We start from the raw sequence: 21,918 nt of genomic DNA on the forward strand, positions 1-21,918 counted from the left end.
AATTATAGTTGCTTGCAGTATTATTGAAAGCGTTTTTATAACTATAAAACTTTTACTGGAATAATGTGCGCAAACAGTGACACTAACACCAATCAAATCCACCCGGACACATTATTTTAAAACCAAACACAGTTTAGAAACACAGCAAATAGAAATGTTATTTCACTCATACATCTCTTGCCACTAAGCCTTTTCTCACTGCTTTTTTATTAAGGAAATGTGTCTTTCTGTCTTGAAATACACCAAGGAAATAAAACAACAATGTATAGCACTCACTGGGAGAAATGTGCCACTAGAGATTACTATGACTGCCAAAACAGAAACACCCATGATCTGAAGCAAACATGCTCGAATGGATCCAGAGGCAACTGCGCTGTGGGCTTAACACATATCATGTCAAAACTCGTCGAGTTAAGGCGCATGTGAGAAAGGGTCTTTTTCTAGCACACTGTCTGTAGAGAATAGTGAGTCATAATAATAAATAATATATTACTTCGGTGCCATTTAAATTTGTAATGAATTTCATTATAGTCTCATCATCTCAGCTCAGTGTGTGATGTTCCCTTTCTGCCTGTCAAACATAAAGCCCAATAACTGTGTAAAATAATGCTGCCTTTCTCACAGTCGTATAACATTATAAATACATGGTCGTTTGTATATAAAATGGATATTCTCAGCAGTATCTGATATAAATGGTTATATCACTTATATTTATCAGGATCTGCTGGGCCAACCACTCTTTGTAACCAAACCAACATTAGCTTTTGAAACAACAGAAACGTTTCCACCATTATTAGCCAGGAAAAGGGGACCTGCATGCCGTTAAATAGCATATTATAGTTTTATCTTGTAACAAATTTAAATGGTAAAATAATAATAATAAATTGTTGGAAATTATAATGAAGGCCCTTGAGAACAGTTCTCAGGAAATCTACCTAATTTACTCTTGTGTGAATGTATTCTGATTTTACTGAGTTTGCTTTTTTCCCCAACAACTAAAAAAAATAACGCGATTTATAGATTGTCATGACAGAATATGCTAATAATTTACTAGAAGATAGTTAACTCCACATTAGCTACATAAATTCATCAACTAACCAGAAATGTCCTGTTGCATGTCAGTGCCTGTGGGTGAGGTAAAAGGACACGGATCTTGAAGCTCCGCCTCATTTGCATTTAAAGGGACAGACACAAAACGGTGCGTTTTTGCTCACCATCAAAAAGTGAACGATTTTAACATGCTAGACAAAAATATCTGTGGGGTATTTTGAGCTAAAACTTCACATACACACTCTGGGGGCATCAAAGACTTTGGGGCATACGTGTTTACTGGCGTGAGGAAGGCAACCTTTCACGGATCACACATCACAGCAATAGCAAACTACCACCATCCAATCAATTCCTGATGGACAAAATTAAGTCCAGCCCTCGGATTTACTAATTGGAAGGAAAGGACTTGAACGGTTATTGTTTGAACTATAGATGTTTGAAACCAACATAGCTAGATAAAAAGCATAGGCTAATTGTATAGGCCTAATTTAACTTTTGACTCAAAACCATAAAGTTATTAATGAGATATAGACCACTATATTCCCTCATATTTAATTTGACAGTTAAACATGATAACTAGGAACTTAAGCCTACCTATTGCATGTAGGCTATGCAGCAAATTATTGCGGTCAGCTACCAGGTCACATGACATGACTTTGGAAAAGAATACCAAATCATTTACAATTTGTATATGGCTTTGGCTGCAAACCCTTGCAGTGTTAACGCGATGTGGTTTTGTTCTCCAGCACCACCCTCGGGTGAACAGCGCGCGCTCAACTCACTGTCAACACCTCAGATCATCACACGATGAAGCAGCCTCCATATACACACTAACGCAGCCTTCGCCTTCAACAGCACGAACACAACCCGATACGATTGCATTTCTGCACAGAATGAATGCCTACATCTGATAGTGACAGGCGGATATTAAAACACTAAAGCATGGATACCGTGTCTATTTCTAGAGAGCGTGATGATGCTGAAATCACAGATTCAGCCACGACAGAGGGACCTTCTCAGGAAGAAGCTCAAAGGTACGTGTATACTGTACGCTACTATATGTGATATCAAGGATTATAAGGCTAATTGTTGCAGGAAATGTGTTTGTGAGCGAACGTAAGTCATTTAAAAGGTTGCTTTTGCAAATATTCAGAAATAATGAACGTCGCTTTTAAAGGTGTCTCTCTATCAGACCCACTTTGGCTTTTGTTTACAAGGGAAAATACGATTCTAGGATAAAAAAACGAGCAATAGGTTGAAAGTACAAGGAGATCACGTGTAAATACTACTACTACTAAATACTATAATTTATTGGATTTGCGCTTATTTGGTCCATAATCTGGCACGAGTCACGACCGCTGATCTTGACGATACAGTTGATGTTTGTGGGTCAAAAAAGCCAATATGAATTATTTTTAGGGTTAAAACCATGTTAATGCATATTTGACTTACAATGCACATGCCTTTCAAAAAGACAAAGATTAAAAATACTCTTTAAATTCTTGCAATGAATGCAAGATAATCGAGACATTCCTGTTATGCAGTTACACTTTTTAGCTTTGTAACTTAATACAAATGAATGCTTGAATATTAAAATTAAGTATTTCTAAATGGTATGCTATATCATAAATGTGGTAATAGTCATCAAAACTTCATTAATTATAGCTTGAGAGGGACTGATGTGATATCAACTTTAAGTTGATGTTAATATTTGTTACTGCAATGTTATGTAATTTGAAGTAATGTTTTGAAGTGATATATGATCTTGACAATCCTGATGTTTTTGTTCAGAAAATATTAACACAGTTTATTTTGATATATTTACATTCATATTTATTTACGTAAATGTAGATATATTTATTAGATTAATAATAATAAATACATTTTCGGGCTAAATCCATGTTAATTTGTATTTGTTCTAAAAAAAACTACAGTAGATCTACTATTCAAAATGACATTTGAGAAATATTCCAATTCCTTTAATGAATGCCAAAAAAAGGAGAGGAAATCTTTTCTTTCTATCCTCATTAGTCAGGCATGTTTCATTTGTCTGGAGTAATTCTAATAATGAACTAAATGGAGGTGTTAGACGACTGGCACATTTGTTACTCCGACTTAGACATTTTGCTTCAGCATAACTAGGTGTAGATTCCCTGTTCTGCTAACATCAACAATGATTAACTTTCATGACGAAATCTTTCTGTATATCAAAGTATGAGCAGATGGTGAGATGCGTTCTTGGTGGAGAAGATCCAGCTGAAGCTGCAGTGACTCGTGTTTGAGTATGACCCTCTCAGGAGAATCCATGTCTTTATATTCCAATGCGATCCGCACACGTAGGCCTCCCTTACCAGCGTTTGATTTGTTAATCAAAGGTTTTGTTCCATGTTATTATCTGTTGTTTATGTTACTTAAAATGGCTGCTCACGATCCTACACACAAAAGCAAGTGCTTCATCTCCCAAAACTGTCACAAACAGCCTGGGAGATTTTATAGTCTGGTGGCCACGGCGTTAATCTGAATCTTTTGGTAAATAATTACATCACTGGGATGACAGTCAATCAACTTATGAATGTTACTCTCATCAAGTTTCATTCAGCCTGCATGTGTTCCTAGAAAGTATGGTTTAGTAAAAAGGAAAGTTGATTATTAGATTTTTTTCAATTTCAAACCATTTAAAATCGAATTGATTATAAAAAATACGGTTTTAGCCAATGTGCAGCAGCTACTTTGCACTTTGCGTGCAAGAAGATGTGCCTATGAGCAGTGTCACAGAATCGGTCCAATTATTTTTGATCTAGACTGAGTCACCATGTATCAGTGGCCTGAAGTAAATCCCGTGCAGTGTAAGTGTCCATTATACTGCATGATATTAGTCAGTGATTGTCAGCCAACATGGCTGATGTCCACTGAAATGCTGAGTGCATTTGTTCAATCAATTCGGTTTCTGTTACATTTCAGGCATTTATTCCAGATCATGACTACCATGTAAGTTCCACAGAGTATTAAAAGCTTGAGGGAGATGCAATATAAACTGAGCGGTGTTTTTTGCTGAATATTTATATGCACATCATATGCTCATACGATTTGGTGCAAAGGGAGCAAACAAATTAAGTATTTAGTAAATATTTATGCTTGCTCCAGTAAATATTTAAGCCGACTTTAGTTAAAGAGGGGTTTTTTTTGTGAGAAAATTCGCTCTGGAAATTACAATCATATCCATTAAGCTTAGTTTTCCCCATCCTTGAGGTATTCAGAGCCATCCAAAGTGCAAAATTTCTAGTGTCTTTCCTTTTCTGCTGATGGACTGATTTCACCCTTACATTCTGACAGGCCACAACAATCACTTCCGAGTCCTGGCAATGCGGACCGCCAGACACGATGTACCAGCTGCAGAGCTGTCAAATCAAATTATGCCTGTGTTCCTTTTGATAGCCATCAGAACACCTGCAGTAGGCACAACCTAAACCCATGATCCTCATCAGATGCTGAATTGAAATTATGCCGGCTTTTTTAAGTCTTTTATTAACATATGTATAAATTTGTAACGTCATTAATCCATTCATGCAGAAAGCCTTCTAATGGGAATCTGCTAACAATAATAAGCGAGTTCATCACACATTACATTGCATTATCAAATTTCCTGATGCTATTTTTGCAGCTCTGTGTTTTAGTAATTGATCCACAACAAAGATTGCCATGTTTTATTGCAGGCGACTCCGAAAGATGGAGTTAATGGAGATGAAGCAGCTCACATCCAAATACACAATGTGCCGAGAAACATTTGAAGCGTTCAGGCCAACCAAGATGTTCAGTAATGGGAGAGAGAAAAGGCATAAGGGATAAGAGCCAAGGCTTTGTTTAATCATTATTCAGACATGTCTGGTTCAAAAGTCTTTTTCCTTGCACATGATTTATGTTGTTTATTTTGTCAGTGGCTAAATGGGATCAGTCGTGCATATTATAATCTGACCATTTTAGTTCGCACATTTAAAGAAACCAAAAAGGCAGCTTATTTGTTCCTTGGACACATTTATAAACTTGAACAGCAGTCATTTGTTTGTTCCAGTGTTTGCATTGCTTGTCTCCCTGGTAATACTGAGAGTCATCTAGATCTGTGTAAAAACAAACTTGTTAAAAGCAAATAACTTAAAACTTCATACTTAGTAGTTGTTAATGTTTAAGAGAGTAGTTTAATGTTTTCTCACACCAAACCTGCCACTTTATTTGAAATATGGTTAAGAGGGATAAATAGAAACATATAAAAAAAGCTGGCTTGTTTTAACCCAACTTAGGGTAAAAATGGACAAACCCAAACGTTGGGTTAAAAAAGTAATTTAAAAATGTAACCCAATATTTAGGTTTGTCCACATTTGACCCAAAGTTGGGTTGAAACAAACCAGCATTTTTTAGTGTTATATCACATTATTTGATCAATAAAGCTTATACTGTATACTTAAACATTTCAGCACAGTAACAACTGATTGTTCCCCATAAAGAGCCATAATAAATGTTCATAATTACTGTGATCATACTGAACGAAGAAAAAAATGAATAGGCCTACTGAATCTTAAGGTTTGGTTCTTCAAGGTGATCTACATTATTCAGCAGTACATTTTAAGCAGTTGTGGCACTCATATTGTTTTCTGAGCAGTTGAGTTGCAAGTAGACCTACTAGTGAGATTTTTTTTAATCTAATCTGAACAGGCTTTTTATGCGGTTGACAGGGTAAACTGATGGAGTCCCTCCCACTTGGCCTAATTGGGTCTTCAAGCATTTCGCTGATACATTTTCCAGACATTGCTTATCTAATATATAGTAGAAGACACTCACTAACTAAAACAGTTGTCAGCTGTAAACATAAATGTTAGAGACATTAAGTTAAGTACACTTATGTAAAGTATTTGTGGGACAACTAATTATTTTACATTACAAAATCTTTAAACATTAAATTTTTTGGTCAACATAATGGATTCAGGCATTCAATGCGCATGATCTGCAAATATGCAAACGTTTCTTTTTGTTCATGTCTGACGCTAGCGAACGATTAAACGTTCAAAGGAATCAAAGTGCCAAATTGAAGTGTGTATACAAACAAGTGAAATCAGCAGCAAAATATGACGTTAAATGCAGTAAGCATAAACACATTGTGGTCTCAAAACAACAAGCCGTTACAGCTGATTTGGCACTTAAACAACTTAGTCAATCATAACCTAAATATGATTTTCATTTAATATTAATTAAATGGTTCATTTAATGACTGGATCAGTCCATTTGTGAACCGGTTCATACAGTAAGAATCGGCTTTAAAAAAAGATTCAATACGAGTCTGACATCATTGCGTCTTGTGAATTCCTAATGTCGAAATAACTAGTAGGACAGGTATGTTCCCACAGTATAGTAAAAACACCTGATAATGCGATTCTTTTATTTGCAGTGAAATCCCTGAGGTTTCGCTGTGTCCTCCGGACAATGACAGCACAGAATCTCAGATGTGTCCGGTCCAGATAGAAGAGAACCAAGCAGACAGCGACAGTCCATTCAAGTCAAACTCCTCTACTCAACTCCACCGTCAAACATCACAGGGCTCTGGCTCTCATTCACCACAACGCAAAAGATGCCCCTGCTGTGGCCACCAGCCTTCGAATCAAAGCGATGTAATTCTAGGTCAAAAGAATGCTTACCATCAAGCAGACTTGCATTCAGCGAGTCCTGTTAAGACTGTCCATAGCTGCAGTCCATCGCATCTGCCTTCGTGTCACAATAAAATGCAGTGCCATTGGCTTCATGGATCTCATGATGGCAGTAACCACAAGCCTGTACAGCGTCACATGGTGACAGTGAGGTCCAGACCTTTTTTCTATTATTAATATCATTCTAATGGACATACATCTAGTTGATTGTAAACATTTAAATATGTTATATCTCTATGTTTGTCTTCATAGTAGGAATGATGGCCTGCATAGGATACCAAGGAGGTGAGATGTTTTTATAGCAACTAATGATACAGATTTATTTGTTTATAATAACATCACAAGAAATTCAATATTAGGATTATTATTTACAGTAATACAGTAGTGCACATTAACAAATTAGCCTTATGTTCGATATTAGATTTAAAGGAATCGGGAAGAAGCATTTAAGCATAAGGCTAATGTGGTAATGTAATTCTGAAATGCAGGGTGGCAAATACCAGTAGTATGATTCAAGTTAATGTGCCATACAGCAATTCGATTAAATTTGACCATTTGAACATCATTGATTTTTACAGCTATTCCCAGGTCATAGTGGAGTACCCGATGACTGTACTCATTTCATGTACACTAGTTCTGTTTGCCTGTTCCCTGGCTGGGATTTTGACTGGTCCTCTGCTAGACTTTTCAGACCCTTTGTTGGTGAGTATTTCCATGTCTATAATATAGAAATTATGAAGTTTAATGCTTCATGTTAATGCATATGTGTGTACTAAAAAAATTTAAAGAATTCAATTAAACATACTAAAAGTGATGTAAGAAAATAAGTAAAATATAAAAGAAATCAATGTAAGATTAAGTTTAATATGTCAGTACAGCACACAAGTAATGTTTTTTGCTAAGGCACGTTTATAAAAGTGACTTAATTGACCTAATTTATCGAAGGCCTAATCCTGGCTTAATTTAAGCCCCGTCTCTGAAACCAGGCCTAAGAGTTTATTTTCAACTTGAATATATTTCTGAGAATAAACTAGCCAACGCTGGACTTCAGATCTTTAGAATTGTAAATTGACCTCTCAAATGACTTCAATTCATTTTTATAATGATTTCAAAGAGTTTCTGCTTACCTCTCATGTGTCTCTGATCGGATCTTACAGGGATTTGAACCTCGTGGAACAGACATCAGTATCCGTCTAGCAACCTGGATGAGGTTACAGCAAAACACTGGGCCTGGAAAATCATTGTCCCCAGTTCCATGGCAACTCACAGAAAGAACTACAGCAGGGTATTTCTTGGCGATCGTATGATGCTAAACACTTTAAATTTACTTTAAATTTATACTACTGATATTTTCACTAAATCAGACTTTTGCTTTTAATACTAAATGATTGTATGTTATGTTTATATTGAAACACATATTTGTCTTACAGAGAGGACACAATTAGATCTGAACCTCAGTTAAGAGAACGATCAAGGAGAATGTTGAGAGATTACGCTGAGCACTTTTTTTGTAATCCCCCAGGTGAGATTTTATTCAGGTATTTCCTAACCTAATAAATCAGTAAATGGAGCACAGCATGTTTTATGTGACGCTGTTTTCTGTCACCTAATCTGTGGTCCTGTAGGAGAGAGCTATGCTCAGCTGGTCTTCCGCTCTGGAAACTCTGCCAGTCTCTGGAGTCTAAAGGCAATTTACTCCATGTGTCAGATGGAACAGACACAGGTAAACCAAGGAGTATATTTTTCCAAAAGGATAATATTCTCAATAAGAAATGCAGTGTTTTGTTGGATATGTGATAGAATCTATTCAGTGTGTGTTAATAATCAGATTAATATATTACAGGATTGAATCATTAGTGATCATTTGTAATCATAGGTACTTGTACAGGTAGTTTGGTTCTGAATAAGAAACTATACAAATACATTTTCAATTTAAATATAAAAGATTCGTAAATATTTATTTGGTTGCAGTCTATATTTTAGCATATATGAATGCAAATGGTATGTACAAATACCTACAAAATATGATGAGATTGAACATGAAAACTGAAAGCAATACAACTTTTTGCTGCGAAATGCAAGTAATTTTTTTTCCATTATCATTTTAGATCCGTTCAGGGACACAATTTGATCAACTCTGCCAGGTCAGATCAGAGTTAAACGGCTCCACAGTGGAAAATGAGTGCTGTCCAAGTTGGTCTCTGGGAAACTACTTGGCTCTTCTCAACAACGTTCCTTCCTGCTTTAATCTGACTTCACAGCATGTTTCTGAAAGCCTTGGTCTGCTCAGATTCTGTGCCCCTTACTACCATGACAGAAGCCTAGTTGCATCATGTACTGAAAGGAGTAAATTTGGCCGTTGTGCATCTGTCCCACACCGCTGTAAACTGTCAAGCATCTTCCAGATTCTTCATTACCTTGTGGACAAGGACTTCCTGGGACCACAGACTGTTGAATACAAGGTCCCGTCTCTAAAATATAGCGTAGTATTTCTACCAGTGGAGAAAGGTGATCCATTGATGAAAATTTATTTGGACCATCTAGAGGGTCGTGAGCTCACCTACAACACCACCACCATAACAGGAATGGATTTGGGAATTAAACAGAAACTTTTCAAGTATTATTTGGCACGGGACTCTGTCTATCCTGTTCTTGCAGCTCTTGCACTTTTGTTCATAATGGGAATATATCTCAAATCACCATTTATAGCAGTAATGTCACTGGTGTCTGTCCTTTTATCACTTTCCACCTCATATTTTTTCTACAAAGTCGCATTTCGCTTGACATTTTTTCCACTCCTCAATCTTGCATCAGTCCTTGTCCTTTTGGGAAGTTGCCTAAATCAAGCCCTGACTTTTGTTGACTTCTGGAAACTACAGCTAAGCCACAACCCTCCAGCTGTCCCTGAGAAGAGAATGAACCGGGTTTTACAGGAAATAGGATACTTGATATTAGTGTCAGGTCTGACATCTAGCATCACGTTTTACTCAGGCTACATAAGTAGCATCACTGCCGCGAGATGCTTCGCTGTATATCTTGGCAGTGCTTCATTAATAAACACATTATTTGCTCTTGTTTGGCTTCCTTGCACGCTTATTTTGCAGGAACGCTATTCTGAGCTGTCTTCAAACCCTGTTGCAAAGGCAGCGTGGAAGCCCTGCTGCTCAAAAAATACAGGTGGATTCTGGGAGACAAGTTCAAGAAAGCGTTGTCTGTTTACCTTGAGGCAGAAGCTTCGGACGTTAGGCCGAGGGTTTTCAGACACATCAAACCTGCTTTTTTTAAAGATCCTGCCTTGTGGAGTAGTAAAATTCCGATACATATGGATCTGTTGGTTTGCCGTTCTCGCAGTCGGTGGAACTTACATATCATGCGTAGACCCTGGCATGAAACTGCCAACTTCGAACAGCAGGACAACTCAGCTGTTCCGTTCCAGCCATCCCTTTGAGAGATACGATGCTGAATATCGTCATCAGTTTATGTTTGAGCGAATGAAACAGGGAGAAGATGAACCCATGACGCTGACTCTAATTTGGGGCATCGTTCCATCAGACGATGGTGACCACTTTGATCCAAAAAGTAATGGATCTTTAGCTCTTGATCCAGGGTTCAATATGACCAGTCCCCAAGCCCAACTGTGGCTCCGGGATCTGTGTGGAAAAATTCAAAACCAGAGCTTCTATTCTCCATTTTCAGCGGACCAAGAAACCGCAGAAGACAATTTGTGTTTTGTCGAACGTTTGATTCACTGGGTTTCTATACGCCGCTGTTCAGAAAGCGAGGATGCATTTAGCTTTTGCTGCAATAATATTCCCTTTCCGTATCCACCAAGTGTTTTCGAGCAGTGCCTTAGCATGATGGTGGCAGAACAGTATGCAGAGGGGCGCTTAACCAGTGGTGGAGGCCTGAGGTTTGATTCGGAGGGTCGAATCACTGCCCTTGTAGTAATATTCAAGACTGTACAACTTTACAGCTTCAACTTCGCCAGAATGTCACAGTTCTATCAAGAGATCTTATCATGGTTTAATGGGGAAATCTCCAAGGCTCCAGTGGGACTGCAGAAAGGGTGGTTTGTAAGCCAGCTAGGCTTATATGACTTCCAGCACTGCTTGAGTTCAGAGACATTGGAGGTGGCAGGCTTTTCGGTAGCTCTCACATTTGCACTGTTCTTACTGACGACGTGGAATATTCCATTAAGTGTGTATGTGTCCATTGCGGTGGGAGGAAGCGTGTTTGCTACTGTTGGTCTCCTTGTGCTTTTGGAATGGCAGTTAAATGGTGTGGAAGCACTCTTTATTTCAGCAGCTGCAGGTCTTTCTGTTGACTTTGTGGCCAATTACTGCATTTCATACAGATTGGCCCCACACAGTGACAGACTGGGCAGGGTTGCACATTCCCTGAAGAGAATGGGTTACCCGGTAGCTACAGGGGCTGGGGCATATTTTTGCGTGGGTATTATTATGTTACCCGCAACTGCATTGCTTTTCAGGAAGCTTGGGATCTTCCTCATGCTTGTGAAGTGTGTGGCATGTGGCTTCGCCACTTTCTTCTTCCAGTCGTTGTGTTGCTTCTTCGGCCCCCAAAAGAACTGTGGGAGCATAACCCTACCCTGCGTTACAAAGCAAGCCACTGAAAATATTCTGTCGTCCTGTTCGGCTACAGAACAAGGGACCACTAATCCCGCAGCTAATGGGGCATTTGGCTGTGGCACGGGTTCTCGGGTTCGAAGAAGTTTTAATAAAGAAAGCGAAGGCTTTCTTTGCCCCAACCAGCACCACCATAGAAAGCGCCAACCGATCGGAGGACGGGAGCCAGAACAGTACGAGCTGCAGCCACTTGCTTGCCAGTTGAGCGACAGCTTCGAGAATAGCACTTGCACAAGCAAGCTGTCCAACAGACCGTCTGTCCTTTCCGACGATATTCAGTTTTGTGGCTTAAGTCCAAGGCAAGACTATGATCGAGTCAGCATTGAGGCTGACAGCGCAGACATGTGTAGCAGGCACCTTAAGGGTTGCAACCCACCTCCAGCACTCCAGACCTCATCCCCGTACAAAGAGAATATATCGCGTCCCGTAGTTGCTCCTCCACAAGATGCATCTAAGGAGAAGGTTTTGTGCAAGAAATGCAGAGGCCAGACGAGAGGTGGGCTCCAACTTTGGAATGTCTCTTTATCATCTTCCTCAAGCATGGAAGAAATCATGATCACTCAGACTACAGACACTGTCAATGAAAGGTCACTCTCAATAGATGAGGCCACTAGCTGTCATCTACACAAACGGCTTTTGTCATGTCAGTCTCAGAGTTCCATGGAGGGACTCGAAGACTCCAATGAGACCTGCTTAAGTGAAGTGGAACCTGCTATCTTAGTCTCTCAAGCTGTTAAGATTGAGGAAGAGGTACAACCTGGCCACCTTAATGGCAAGAGAGACACTTTACGTCTGTCCTTGAAGGAGACTGTGTATGACCTTGCCTCCCCGGGGTCTGGTAGGGTGAGGACCACACAAAGTGAGGTGCCAGTTATATTGCCCAACAGCAAACCTGACATGCCTGATGTCTGGATAAAAAGGGAAGGAAAAGGTGAAGGTGGCAGCTGATCAATATTGTCAACACACTGAGCAAATCTAAACAACCACAGCATGGCCAGTACTTTATATGGTGGGCTGAACTTTTGTACTCAGGAGCAATTAAATTTCGGAATCTGTCTGAAAGAGACCTAGACAATGTTTTGCAAATATCAATTAATTGTTTCAAAGTATACACAGTGCGTACAAATTTTCAAGAGGAGACTTTTTTAGCATGATTCCTTGCATGTCATGTAAATATACACTGAATGTGCACCCACAATAGCCTTTGAAAAAGCCTTTCTTCAGGGGCCTTGAACTGCAAACTTACAAACACTTAAATAACAATTGTGCCTGATCTTTTACACAACCAAGCCATGAACTTTTCAACTAATCTCCATCATTTTTAAGGTCACAGTCATTATCAATTTCTTTACTGTTATTTAGACTCAACAATCAATTAAGTTCTTCAAATAATTTTCAGTTTTTATACACAAATTATCAAGCACTGAAAACCAACTATACAGTAATTTTAAGCTTAGCTTATGCTGGGAAAACTTGGCATAAATGTGCTTGCTACTGAAAAGCTTTTATTGCATGTTATGATAAATATTTTCAAACCTATTTTTGTTATTGCCTAGCCATAAAAGTACCTCTTTTAAAAAAGACAACGACTGCCCATTAGAATATAGGCCAATTACAACAGTGTGCTGTAGTTAAAATGCTTCAGTGTGTGGACATGTTTCACTAATGCCAGATTTATAAATACCTGCAATATGACATTTGAACTCTATACAAGACTGTGAGTGTTACCTCCATGTTCAGTATGTATTTGAAAGATATGCATTAATCAGAATGCAAAAGGTTGTATGTAAACAGTGGTGTTTTGTGATGTGCACAAAAAAATCAATTATAAAAATGGAATCAAAGGTCAGTTAAACCTGTTACACTGAGGAAAAAAAAAAGTTTGCTAGAAAGAACATGTCTCGCTTTTATACTCAGATTGATTTAATGTTACTTCATTAAGGCCAGCGGATGTGCCCTTGAAATTATCAAAGCATCTTAAAATACAAAGTGCCAAAATTTAAGAATGAATTGTGCCAAAAGTTGTTTCTCCCCCCCCTGAAATTATGCAGCTGTATTATAAAACCGGCTGGTGTGGAAATACTGTCGTTGATAACCTGTGTGTAAAATCAGATTTGAAGTTGTCAAAAGAAACTATGATAAAGAATTTCAATAAAAAAATTTAATATTTTTATTTGAGGTTACACTGCAGTCTATCTCTGACTTTGTGGGGTGGTTTTCAGGTCTCAACAGGTTGAAACTGGACTTCATAAGATGCAATTCAAATTTTTAATTTCTATGCATAACATGGCATTTTGCATGAAGCATTTTAATCAAAATTACTCTCACCTGTAGAGGGAGAAGGAACTTTAAATTATATACAGGTATTATACATATTATATATATACACATGTTGTCCTTATCAAATAAGGAATTAAAAAAAAAAAAGACAAAACACAGAAATGCACTGCAGTACAGACTAATAAATTCATCAGTTTATATGAAGAGAAATCAAGTCATTTTGAATTTACAATTAATATATTTAGTAATCGAAGTGTGTTTAAAAAAAAAACATTTGTGTAAACTCGTGTGCAGTAGTATCTGGTAACAAATGTTGCATGAATACATCTGATTTTAGTTTAATCCTGAAGCCAGTCTTCTTTGGCCCAGTCAGGCAGTCGGGTTGAGTATTCAAAGTCAGCTCCTTTGTAGCGTAATGCATGTAGATACATTAACAAATCCTTCTCTTTTGGGTCAGGGCGCACAATTTTACACTCACCACATAAATTATCTCTGACAAAAGAATTCGGTTTTGCAGTTCTGGCGGCTTCATCTGAGATCGAATTATTTTCTCTTTGAGCACCATTCATTTCGCCCTCAGACTCGACTGCAGATGTGCTCTTGTGAAGTCCTTGGCTCCCTTCTGCCTTCACTTCACCCAGAGGCACTTTACAGGAACTATCACCGCATGCACCACCACTTGACTCAAGTACCGTTATCTGATCATGGTGTTCTTGAGCACCAACCTTACATTCTGTCTTCGGCCCTTGTTTTCCTGAGACCTCTTCATCAGGCAAATCCAACAAGTGCAGACTCTCCTTTAAACGATGTTCTTCTATAAGAGCTTCTAGAAGCTCCTCATCACTCATACCTACCAGCCCTCCTTTGGCTCTATTAGGACCCCATGCAGAAGACCCATATATGGGATCGTTGAGGATTGGGAAGCCGAGGAACTGAAGATGAACACGAATCTGGTGAGTACGTCCTGTGAGAGGCAGACAGCGGACCACACTAGAGCGTCCGTTATAGCTCAGTCTCTGGAAGACTGTGCGGGATTCTTTGCCTTTGGGATCCACTCTGCAAAGGCCCACCCGGAAGGACACTACCAGGATAGGTTCCTCACACACCACCTCACCCTCTGGAAACTCCCCCTCCACACGGCACACATATTCCTTTTCTAACTGTGAAAAACAGAACCAAAGTATGGTTAAAGCTTTATGATTCAAAGTTTAAACGATATCCATAACTTTTTAATTAATTTGACAAAAAATGGCTTGAATCTCTTCTCCCAACCACTATGGAAATAACTTTTACTGTCTCTTCTGAACACGCTGAAAAAGTGATCCTCTGTATTTTTGTAAAAAAAAAAAAAAAAAATCTAAATCAAGGTACATTAGAAAAACGACAAGATAAGAAGTCTTTTTTTTCTGAGTGATATAAAATGCTATCGATTAAAACAAGAACAAATATCTGCCAATGGTCTCAGAAGAAACAACTTAATTCAAAGGGAAAACAAGATTTCATACACCATTGACATTTTTTTTGTTTTAAGCATAAAATCTTTTTTTTTTTGTTTTTTTTAAAAAAAAGATTTCATATAATTTTGCATTAAGTAAATGTACTTTAATTTAAGGATTTAGATATATTTAGATATTTGAATGGGAAAACAAAACAAACAAAAAATACTTAGGAATATATAATATCTAATGCCATTTAATGATTTTAGATTTTTTTTAAAATCTGATTTAAGACCTTTTTAAGGCCTTCGTTGAAGGGTGAATTGAGACCTGCAGCTAAATATTGTATATTCTTGTTTTGATATGAATAAGATTGTTTAAAAACTTAAGTACAATTTAAATGTGATGAAATGTCCACTGATATGAATTTGCACAGCTACAAATTTAAAGCATAGTTTATGCAGGGTTCCCACACCCTATTTCTTTTTAGTATTCCAGTGGTATGAAGTTATTGGATAAAGTTTTTTTTTTTTTTCATTTGAGAGATTGCATAAACATTTTCTTATTCATATTTTTTTTATTAGTTACAAATTACACTAAGGATAAAATAATTGTACAAGATAGGTGGACATTACCAATTAACTAAATTAAAACAAGGGAACAAATTAATAAAACCGTAATTGGAAGCAGATTATTAATTTGTAGCCACATTTTTTTGCGGATATCATTTGCAGGGTTCCCTGTTTTATAGCTGAGCAGCACATTTAGGGGGAAAACTGTACTGAAAATAGACACTTTCATGACGTTTCTAGGCCTGAAAAACAAAACAAAAACAAACATGATATTTCCAAGTTGTCCATGATTGTGGGAACCATGTTTATACCAATTTAAATGGATGCTCCTGGTTAAGCACTACTTATTGACAGCATTAAAATCCATTGATCCTCATCAGAATATAATTTTGACTCATCCCTCACTCATTGAAAGAATGAACAAAAAACCCAGTGTTGACAGTTACATGCTTACAATGGAAGTTTGTAAGGAAGAGTTGACAAACTGACACAAATAGTCATTTGAAACAGTTTAATTCATGTTAAGGATGTTACTTAACAAAATAACAATAGTTGCAATTTTGCCAAGTTTTAAATTTAATAAAAAAAATTATAATAATAAAGAATTGGGTAATGGCTTTTCTTAATCCATTTACCAACTCATCTATCCATTTGTCAATCAAGTGAAAAAAAAAAAGAGGCACGTGGGAGCAACCAATAAACTTTAAACCAAAATTATGTTTAAGACATGGCCCTTCGAAGCACAATGAAAGCAAAGACAAATGTTACTGGAGATTTTGTTCCCCAAAGTCATAGTTTACATACAGTACACAGTATTTAAATAAACTACATAACAACATCGACTGTATAAAACACATGTCTGCGAGGTTATACCAGTGTTGTGAGAAGCATATTACAACTTTTATGCACACTTTTAGCTATTAGTCACATGCCATGATGATTTATGGAGGATGTGTCTTAAAATTATTTAGAAAGTTCATTGGTTCCTCTCAAACTGTCCAGCGGAACATCAGCATTGTTAACTGTCCAATACAATGTTTGACTTGATTGGCAAAAGGATAAAGCAAAGCAATTTGTAAATGTTTTATAAATGCAATCATTTCTTGTTACATGCAACTAACTAGGCCTATATTTTGAAAGATGAATTAAACAAACAAGTTTAAATATGTGTATTTATTTGTTAAATTGAAAAAATATTAACTTAGTTTTTATTTTTGAATTAAAACATCAATAAATTATTTAAATGAGTGATCCTACTAGTCCTCTATGAGGTCTGTACTTCCCACGAAGTAGATTTTGATCAATTTTCCAAAGCTCAGGAATGAGCCAAAGTAATTTTCTGTGATGACAGAGCTTAACTTTTACTTAACCTACGATTCCTATAGTAAATGTGAAGGGGGTAACAAAAAGAATGCAGACATTTCAAGACTGTAAAACAAGTAGGCGTAACTCAGAGAGTTTGTCTCACCTGTCTCTCACGAACCATTTCGTCCAGTTTTTGGGAGACCTCGAGTGTACGAGCAAACAGCAGCACACCTGAGGTGAGGCGGTCCAGTCGATGTACTGTGTGTAGGCCACTAAGGCCCTTCTCCTTCCCCAGAATGAAGATGACAGTATTGTGACGGTAGCGCCCACAGGGATGCACAGGAAGCGAGCCAGGTTTATCCACCACCACCACTTCACCATCATCCACCAGAATCTCCATGGGCTGCCCGCTCACAGGGGGCTCGTGACGATGCACTGTGTTCCTCAAAAAGTCATTGTTCTAGACGAGCAAAAGAGATACAAAACAATTAAACAGGACCACATACAAAAAGACAGTCGGTGAGCATTGTCACGTGATCTCTTACCTTTAGTGTTATATTCAGGTCATCCACAGGAGTTTCATTCAGTTTAATCCGCCCCTCTTTAGCAGCCTCATTGTAGTAGTCCAAAGACTCCGCGCGAAATTCACTCTTGAAAACGTCTAGTAGAGTTTTACCAACCCAACGTCCCTTACAGTAAGTCTTAAAATCAAAATAATAAGGATGCACTTTGCGAAGACCGCCTTCAAAATAGTAGGAGGTTTCCGCAAAATGTTCTTGGCTGAAACTCACACCAGGGTTGCGTTTCTGTGGAGGAGGCACGTACCGCTCTCCGGGACGCAGCTGTTTTCCGCCCCTCTTTCGCTTCTTACCGCGGCCATGTCTTGCTGCCTGATCCGTCTCCTCGTGTTTACGTTTACCGCAGTTTGTTCCAACCGTGCTGTCCGTATCACAGATGTCTTCTTCAATGGTGGGACCTTTAGTCTCCATATCGTTTAACTGTGTGCAGCGATGTTGTTTTGAGAAATTAAAGGAGACTTGTGCACTATTTCTCCTGACATTTAACGCTGTTCGTTGAGTTCCCAGAGTTTTAACACTCGCGTTTTTGTTTCGATACAAGTGTCTCAGGAAATTGTTTTCTCTTTTTACAAAGCAAAGTAATGAATTGAAACCTGCTACCTTCCCCTTCACACACGTGAGCCATGCCATCCAGCGGTTCAATGACAATGTTATTTCCGTCTTGGGTTGATGACATCACTGTGACGTAATGTGTTTTCGAATTATTTGCATGTTATGGGTGTAAAATCTCTTTTCATTTTATTTTTTTCTGAGCCTGATTTATACATATTATTCCACGCTATTTTTGCCTGAAAAATGGATTGCTTTATTCAATGACAATGGTCAACTAATTTAATCTCTTCACACAATATAAATGCATGCATCCCCCCACCCATTTTTTAATGCAGTGTTATATATTGTTATATTTCTTGGCAATTAAAAAAAGTGTATATGATTCATAAAAGTGTTCATAAAACACGTAGCAGTTTTGTAAAAAAACACACACACAGGGCTTTGTATTGTTTACATTTAATTGTTTACATTTAGTATGTAGATTACGACAACATTTCTTAGATGAATTAAAAATGTAAACCAAATGACACACCTAATTAGACAACAGCAACACTTCAACTAAACATCTGACTCTGATCTGACAGAATTAAAAAGAAAAGAAAAAAAGAGAATACATTTTTAAACTCATTATTAATTTCAATAGCTAGAAAGTATTTTTGTTTCCCATTTATTTAAGCCTTGGCATGTAACTGAGTGAGTAGTGAGACATTAAAATAATTCATCAAAAGGTAGCGTGGTAGCAGTTACATTTAGAACTGTACTCTATTTTGATCGCTTCTAGCGGTCTAGTATGTTAAAGCTGAACACAAAACCACTTATGAAGCATACTGAGATCACAAGCCTTAGATATGGAAGTTCTTGCTCCCTCAGTTTAAGTATGTAAAGGGCCACCACCTCAGAAATGACAGCATTGATTTCAATCCACTGCTGCATTTGAACTTCAGTTTTTAGTCAAGAATCCGTATGATCCAGACGAGTGTGTTGCTAGGCAGCAGGTGAGATGGGATGAGAGGCCTTCCCTCAGCACTAAGGGCTTGCTGAACCACAGCACCAGCGCCATCTCCTGCAGGGGCAACCATACTGCAATCAGAGCTCATCACTGGGAAGAGAAACAAATGTGATGAGCTACAGTGCAATATAAATCACTGCGTTCTGAATCCGATTCATCTCATTAGGACTAATACATACCTTGGCCACTGGTGGTGTTTGTCTGTCAGTGGGACATAAACCACACCCATCAGAGCTTTCCTGAGGAAAGTGCCATCGCTCTGACGGTCATACTGCTCGAGAACTTGGCTTCCACCCTCCGGGCCCACAGGCAAAACAAGTCTCCCACCTGGTTTCAACTGTTCCAGGAGCTGTTGATGCACATGTTTAAATCAGACCACTGCAGGCTGCATAAACAACCATTAAATCAAATGCATAATGTGCATACAGCTTTAGGGAGTGTAGGAGCAGCTGCTCCAACATGAATGGCATCATAGGGTGCTTCATCAGGAAAACCTAACCGTCCATCACCCGCTGCAAAAAAAGCACAACACAAAAAAATATTCTTGTAATTTCAATAGCAATATTCATAAAATGCATAAAAGTCAATTTGGCAATGTTTGTGCTTCTATGTATAAAAAATAAAACAATTCATTTGAATGTATTATTTTAATCCCTCACCCACTAATTTAATTAGTCCAGAGGCAAGCAATTCTGGGTCGTCCGTCTGGACATTTTTCACAGAGGCTTGCACCAGCTCATCTATGTGCTCAATTCCCACTACCTTTCCAGAGGGCCCTACCTGCAGTATAAACATAGTTAAACTAATTAAAAAACATATATATATATATATACATATACATATATATATATATATAACATAATATATAAGCACTGATGGGTGTGGTTTATGGGTTTAAAATACTATATACAGTATCGGTCAAAAGTTTGGAAACATGACTATTTTTAACGTAAGTCTCTTATGCTCAGCCTGCATTTATTTGTTAAAAAATACAGAAAAAAAAAACATTAATATTGGGAAATATTATTACAATTTAAAAAAGGGTTTTCTATTTTACTATACTTGATCTGAAGCTGAATTTTCATCAGCCATTAATCCAGTCTTAGTTATTAGTAACCAAACTTTTGACCGGTACTGTATATATAGGACTGATATACTGTATATTTATAGTATACCCGCATTTGTTCTTTTTCTGATTATTTGCAACAGGTATGTTTTTATAAAAAATGGGGGGATAAAAAAATGACTTTCATGACATGCTGAAACAAGACTGCACTCACCATTCTGGCAAAGCATGCAGTGAGATATCCACTTCCTGAACCCACATCCAGGGCTGAGGCTCCTTCTTTTAACTTGTCACTGAGAACCTCAAGAGCATGTGCATGCTACACAAGCAATCATTCATTAGAACATATTAAATATGACAGTCACATCTACTTTTAGAAGGGTTTGTCTGACCTACCATATGAGGGGCACTGATTGTAGCCTTGAATCCTTTATAGAGAGAAAAAAACAACAATGTGTAAGTGAAAAATTGCTCCGCACTCTTTTCAGTTTACTTCATCTATTTTTAAACCAACATGCCTGTATTTGAAATAAATCACCTATGGCCTGGGGAGAATCAGCATAAGGGTGGTCTCTGGAATAAATCCCTCTATCAGTGGCAAGCATAGCATTAAACACTCGGTCACTGTGGATGACTCCATGATCTGTCACAAAAAAACACATGCTAGTAAATCTATATCCATTAAATTACATAAATCTGTGTATTGACATACATATGTACAATAATACCCAAGTTTTGTTTTTATATAACTATCTATGTCTTTGTCTATTTATATTTCTATCTATCCACTAACCTCTCAAGCGAGTGATGAGCTCTATCTGTGTTTTGCCACTAGAGATCCATGCCATGGTTCTGGAGAGCAGCAAACCCATAGGGACCGCTACTGCTGCCAGTCTGAGCACAGTCTGCATTGCCTGACTGGCACCGCCTGCAACACATCACATTTTTATTTCTTGTTCATTCCACAAAAATAACTTTCATGTTCGGACAGTCTGTAAATTCACTCTGAGATCACTCTGACCTGAGTCTTCAGTTATTACCCTGCTGAAAAAAGAACCAACTTAAACCACTTATTCCTTGTCAAGCTGGTCTACAAAGTCTATAAATCCCCTTTTAAGCCAGCCAACAGAGCAGCCTCACCACCTAGCTGGAAGAAATAAAAGCAGCCAACCTAGGCTTTTTTTCCCCCAGCAGGGTAACGTTACATTGAGTTGTTAAAAGGATATGCATGATTTTTGTGTAAATTAAAAACTAAACGAGTAATTTAATTTGTGATGCATGTTATACTGTGTTTTCTCATTTTAATAGCTTTAATGTCTGGATACCTGTCTTTAGACCACTGATGCGTCCAACATGCGTCCTTGATTCAGGTCAACAAACGTGAGAATCGGATCTGACCTAAATGTTGTAAGCCAGACAGCAAATGGACAGTGAAATAACCGGAAATAGCAGAATATTATTCTAACGTTATATACGCAACAAACTGGGCTTTAAAAGGTTATACGTAGTTTTCTTATCGCACAACTAAAACATCACTGAGCAATAAAAAGAACAATATGCAGCACCTCAAGTACAAGTTTACACAATATTGTTTTAAAATGTTAGATGGACTAAATGCATAACTGTCAAGACAGATCAAATGTCTTACTTGTAAAATTCGACCCGATGTCAACGTGCTGAAGAAATAAACGGAAGTAGCGCTTCCAAACGTATATCTTCAACCAATCGCAT

The 21,918-nt window shown here is 37.8% G+C and overlaps 3 protein-coding genes across 6 annotated transcripts; 1 reads left to right on the plus strand and 2 right to left on the minus strand.

Annotated features, from left to right (window-relative positions):
- The first annotated feature begins 1,821 nt into the window (after positions 1-1,821).
- On the plus strand, positions 1,822-13,565 carry disp2 (dispatched RND transporter family member 2). The gene is made up of 8 exons (XM_079633643.1): positions 1,822-2,084; positions 6,488-6,895; positions 6,996-7,028; positions 7,322-7,445; positions 7,901-8,028; positions 8,174-8,265; positions 8,369-8,466; positions 8,852-13,565. Exons 1-8 carry the CDS (start codon positions 1,993-1,995, stop codon positions 12,335-12,337), a joined length of 4,461 nt encoding a protein of 1,486 aa, XP_079489769.1. The 5' UTR covers positions 1,822-1,992; the 3' UTR covers positions 12,338-13,565.
- rpusd2 (RNA pseudouridine synthase domain containing 2) lies at positions 13,497-18,415 on the minus strand. The gene is made up of 3 exons (XM_079633644.1): positions 17,528-18,415; positions 17,146-17,442; positions 13,497-14,829 (listed from the first exon to the last, which is right to left on the minus strand). Exons 1-3 carry the CDS (start codon positions 18,188-18,190, stop codon positions 14,008-14,010), a joined length of 1,782 nt encoding a protein of 593 aa, XP_079489770.1. The 5' UTR covers positions 18,191-18,415; the 3' UTR covers positions 13,497-14,007.
- A 149-nt stretch (positions 18,416-18,564) lies between these two features.
- Positions 18,565-21,900, minus strand: pcmtl (l-isoaspartyl protein carboxyl methyltransferase, like). 4 transcript variants are annotated; one of them, XM_079633646.1, is made up of 10 exons: positions 21,836-21,896; positions 21,513-21,585; positions 20,981-21,115; positions 20,726-20,830; positions 20,584-20,615; positions 20,402-20,506; positions 19,781-19,901; positions 19,548-19,633; positions 19,301-19,470; positions 18,565-19,175 (listed from the first exon to the last, which is right to left on the minus strand). In XM_079633646.1, the coding sequence occupies exons 3-10, from the start codon at positions 21,096-21,098 to the stop codon at positions 19,139-19,141; spliced, it is 774 nt and encodes a 257-aa protein (XP_079489772.1). In that variant the 5' UTR covers positions 21,099-21,115; positions 21,513-21,585; positions 21,836-21,896; the 3' UTR covers positions 18,565-19,138. The 4 variants fall into 4 exon arrangements, with proteins under 4 accessions (XP_079489772.1, XP_079489773.1, XP_079489774.1 ...); XM_079633648.1 differs by having other exon boundaries at positions 18,684-19,211; positions 21,836-21,900; XM_079633647.1 differs by lacking the exon at positions 21,513-21,585 and having other exon boundaries at positions 21,836-21,890.
- Positions 21,901-21,918: the final 18 nt, after the last annotated feature.

Source organism: Phoxinus phoxinus (assembly GCF_949152265.1).
Source record: "Phoxinus phoxinus genome assembly, chromosome: 13".
In the NCBI taxonomy this organism is placed as follows: Eukaryota; Metazoa; Chordata; class Actinopteri; order Cypriniformes; family Leuciscidae; genus Phoxinus; species Phoxinus phoxinus.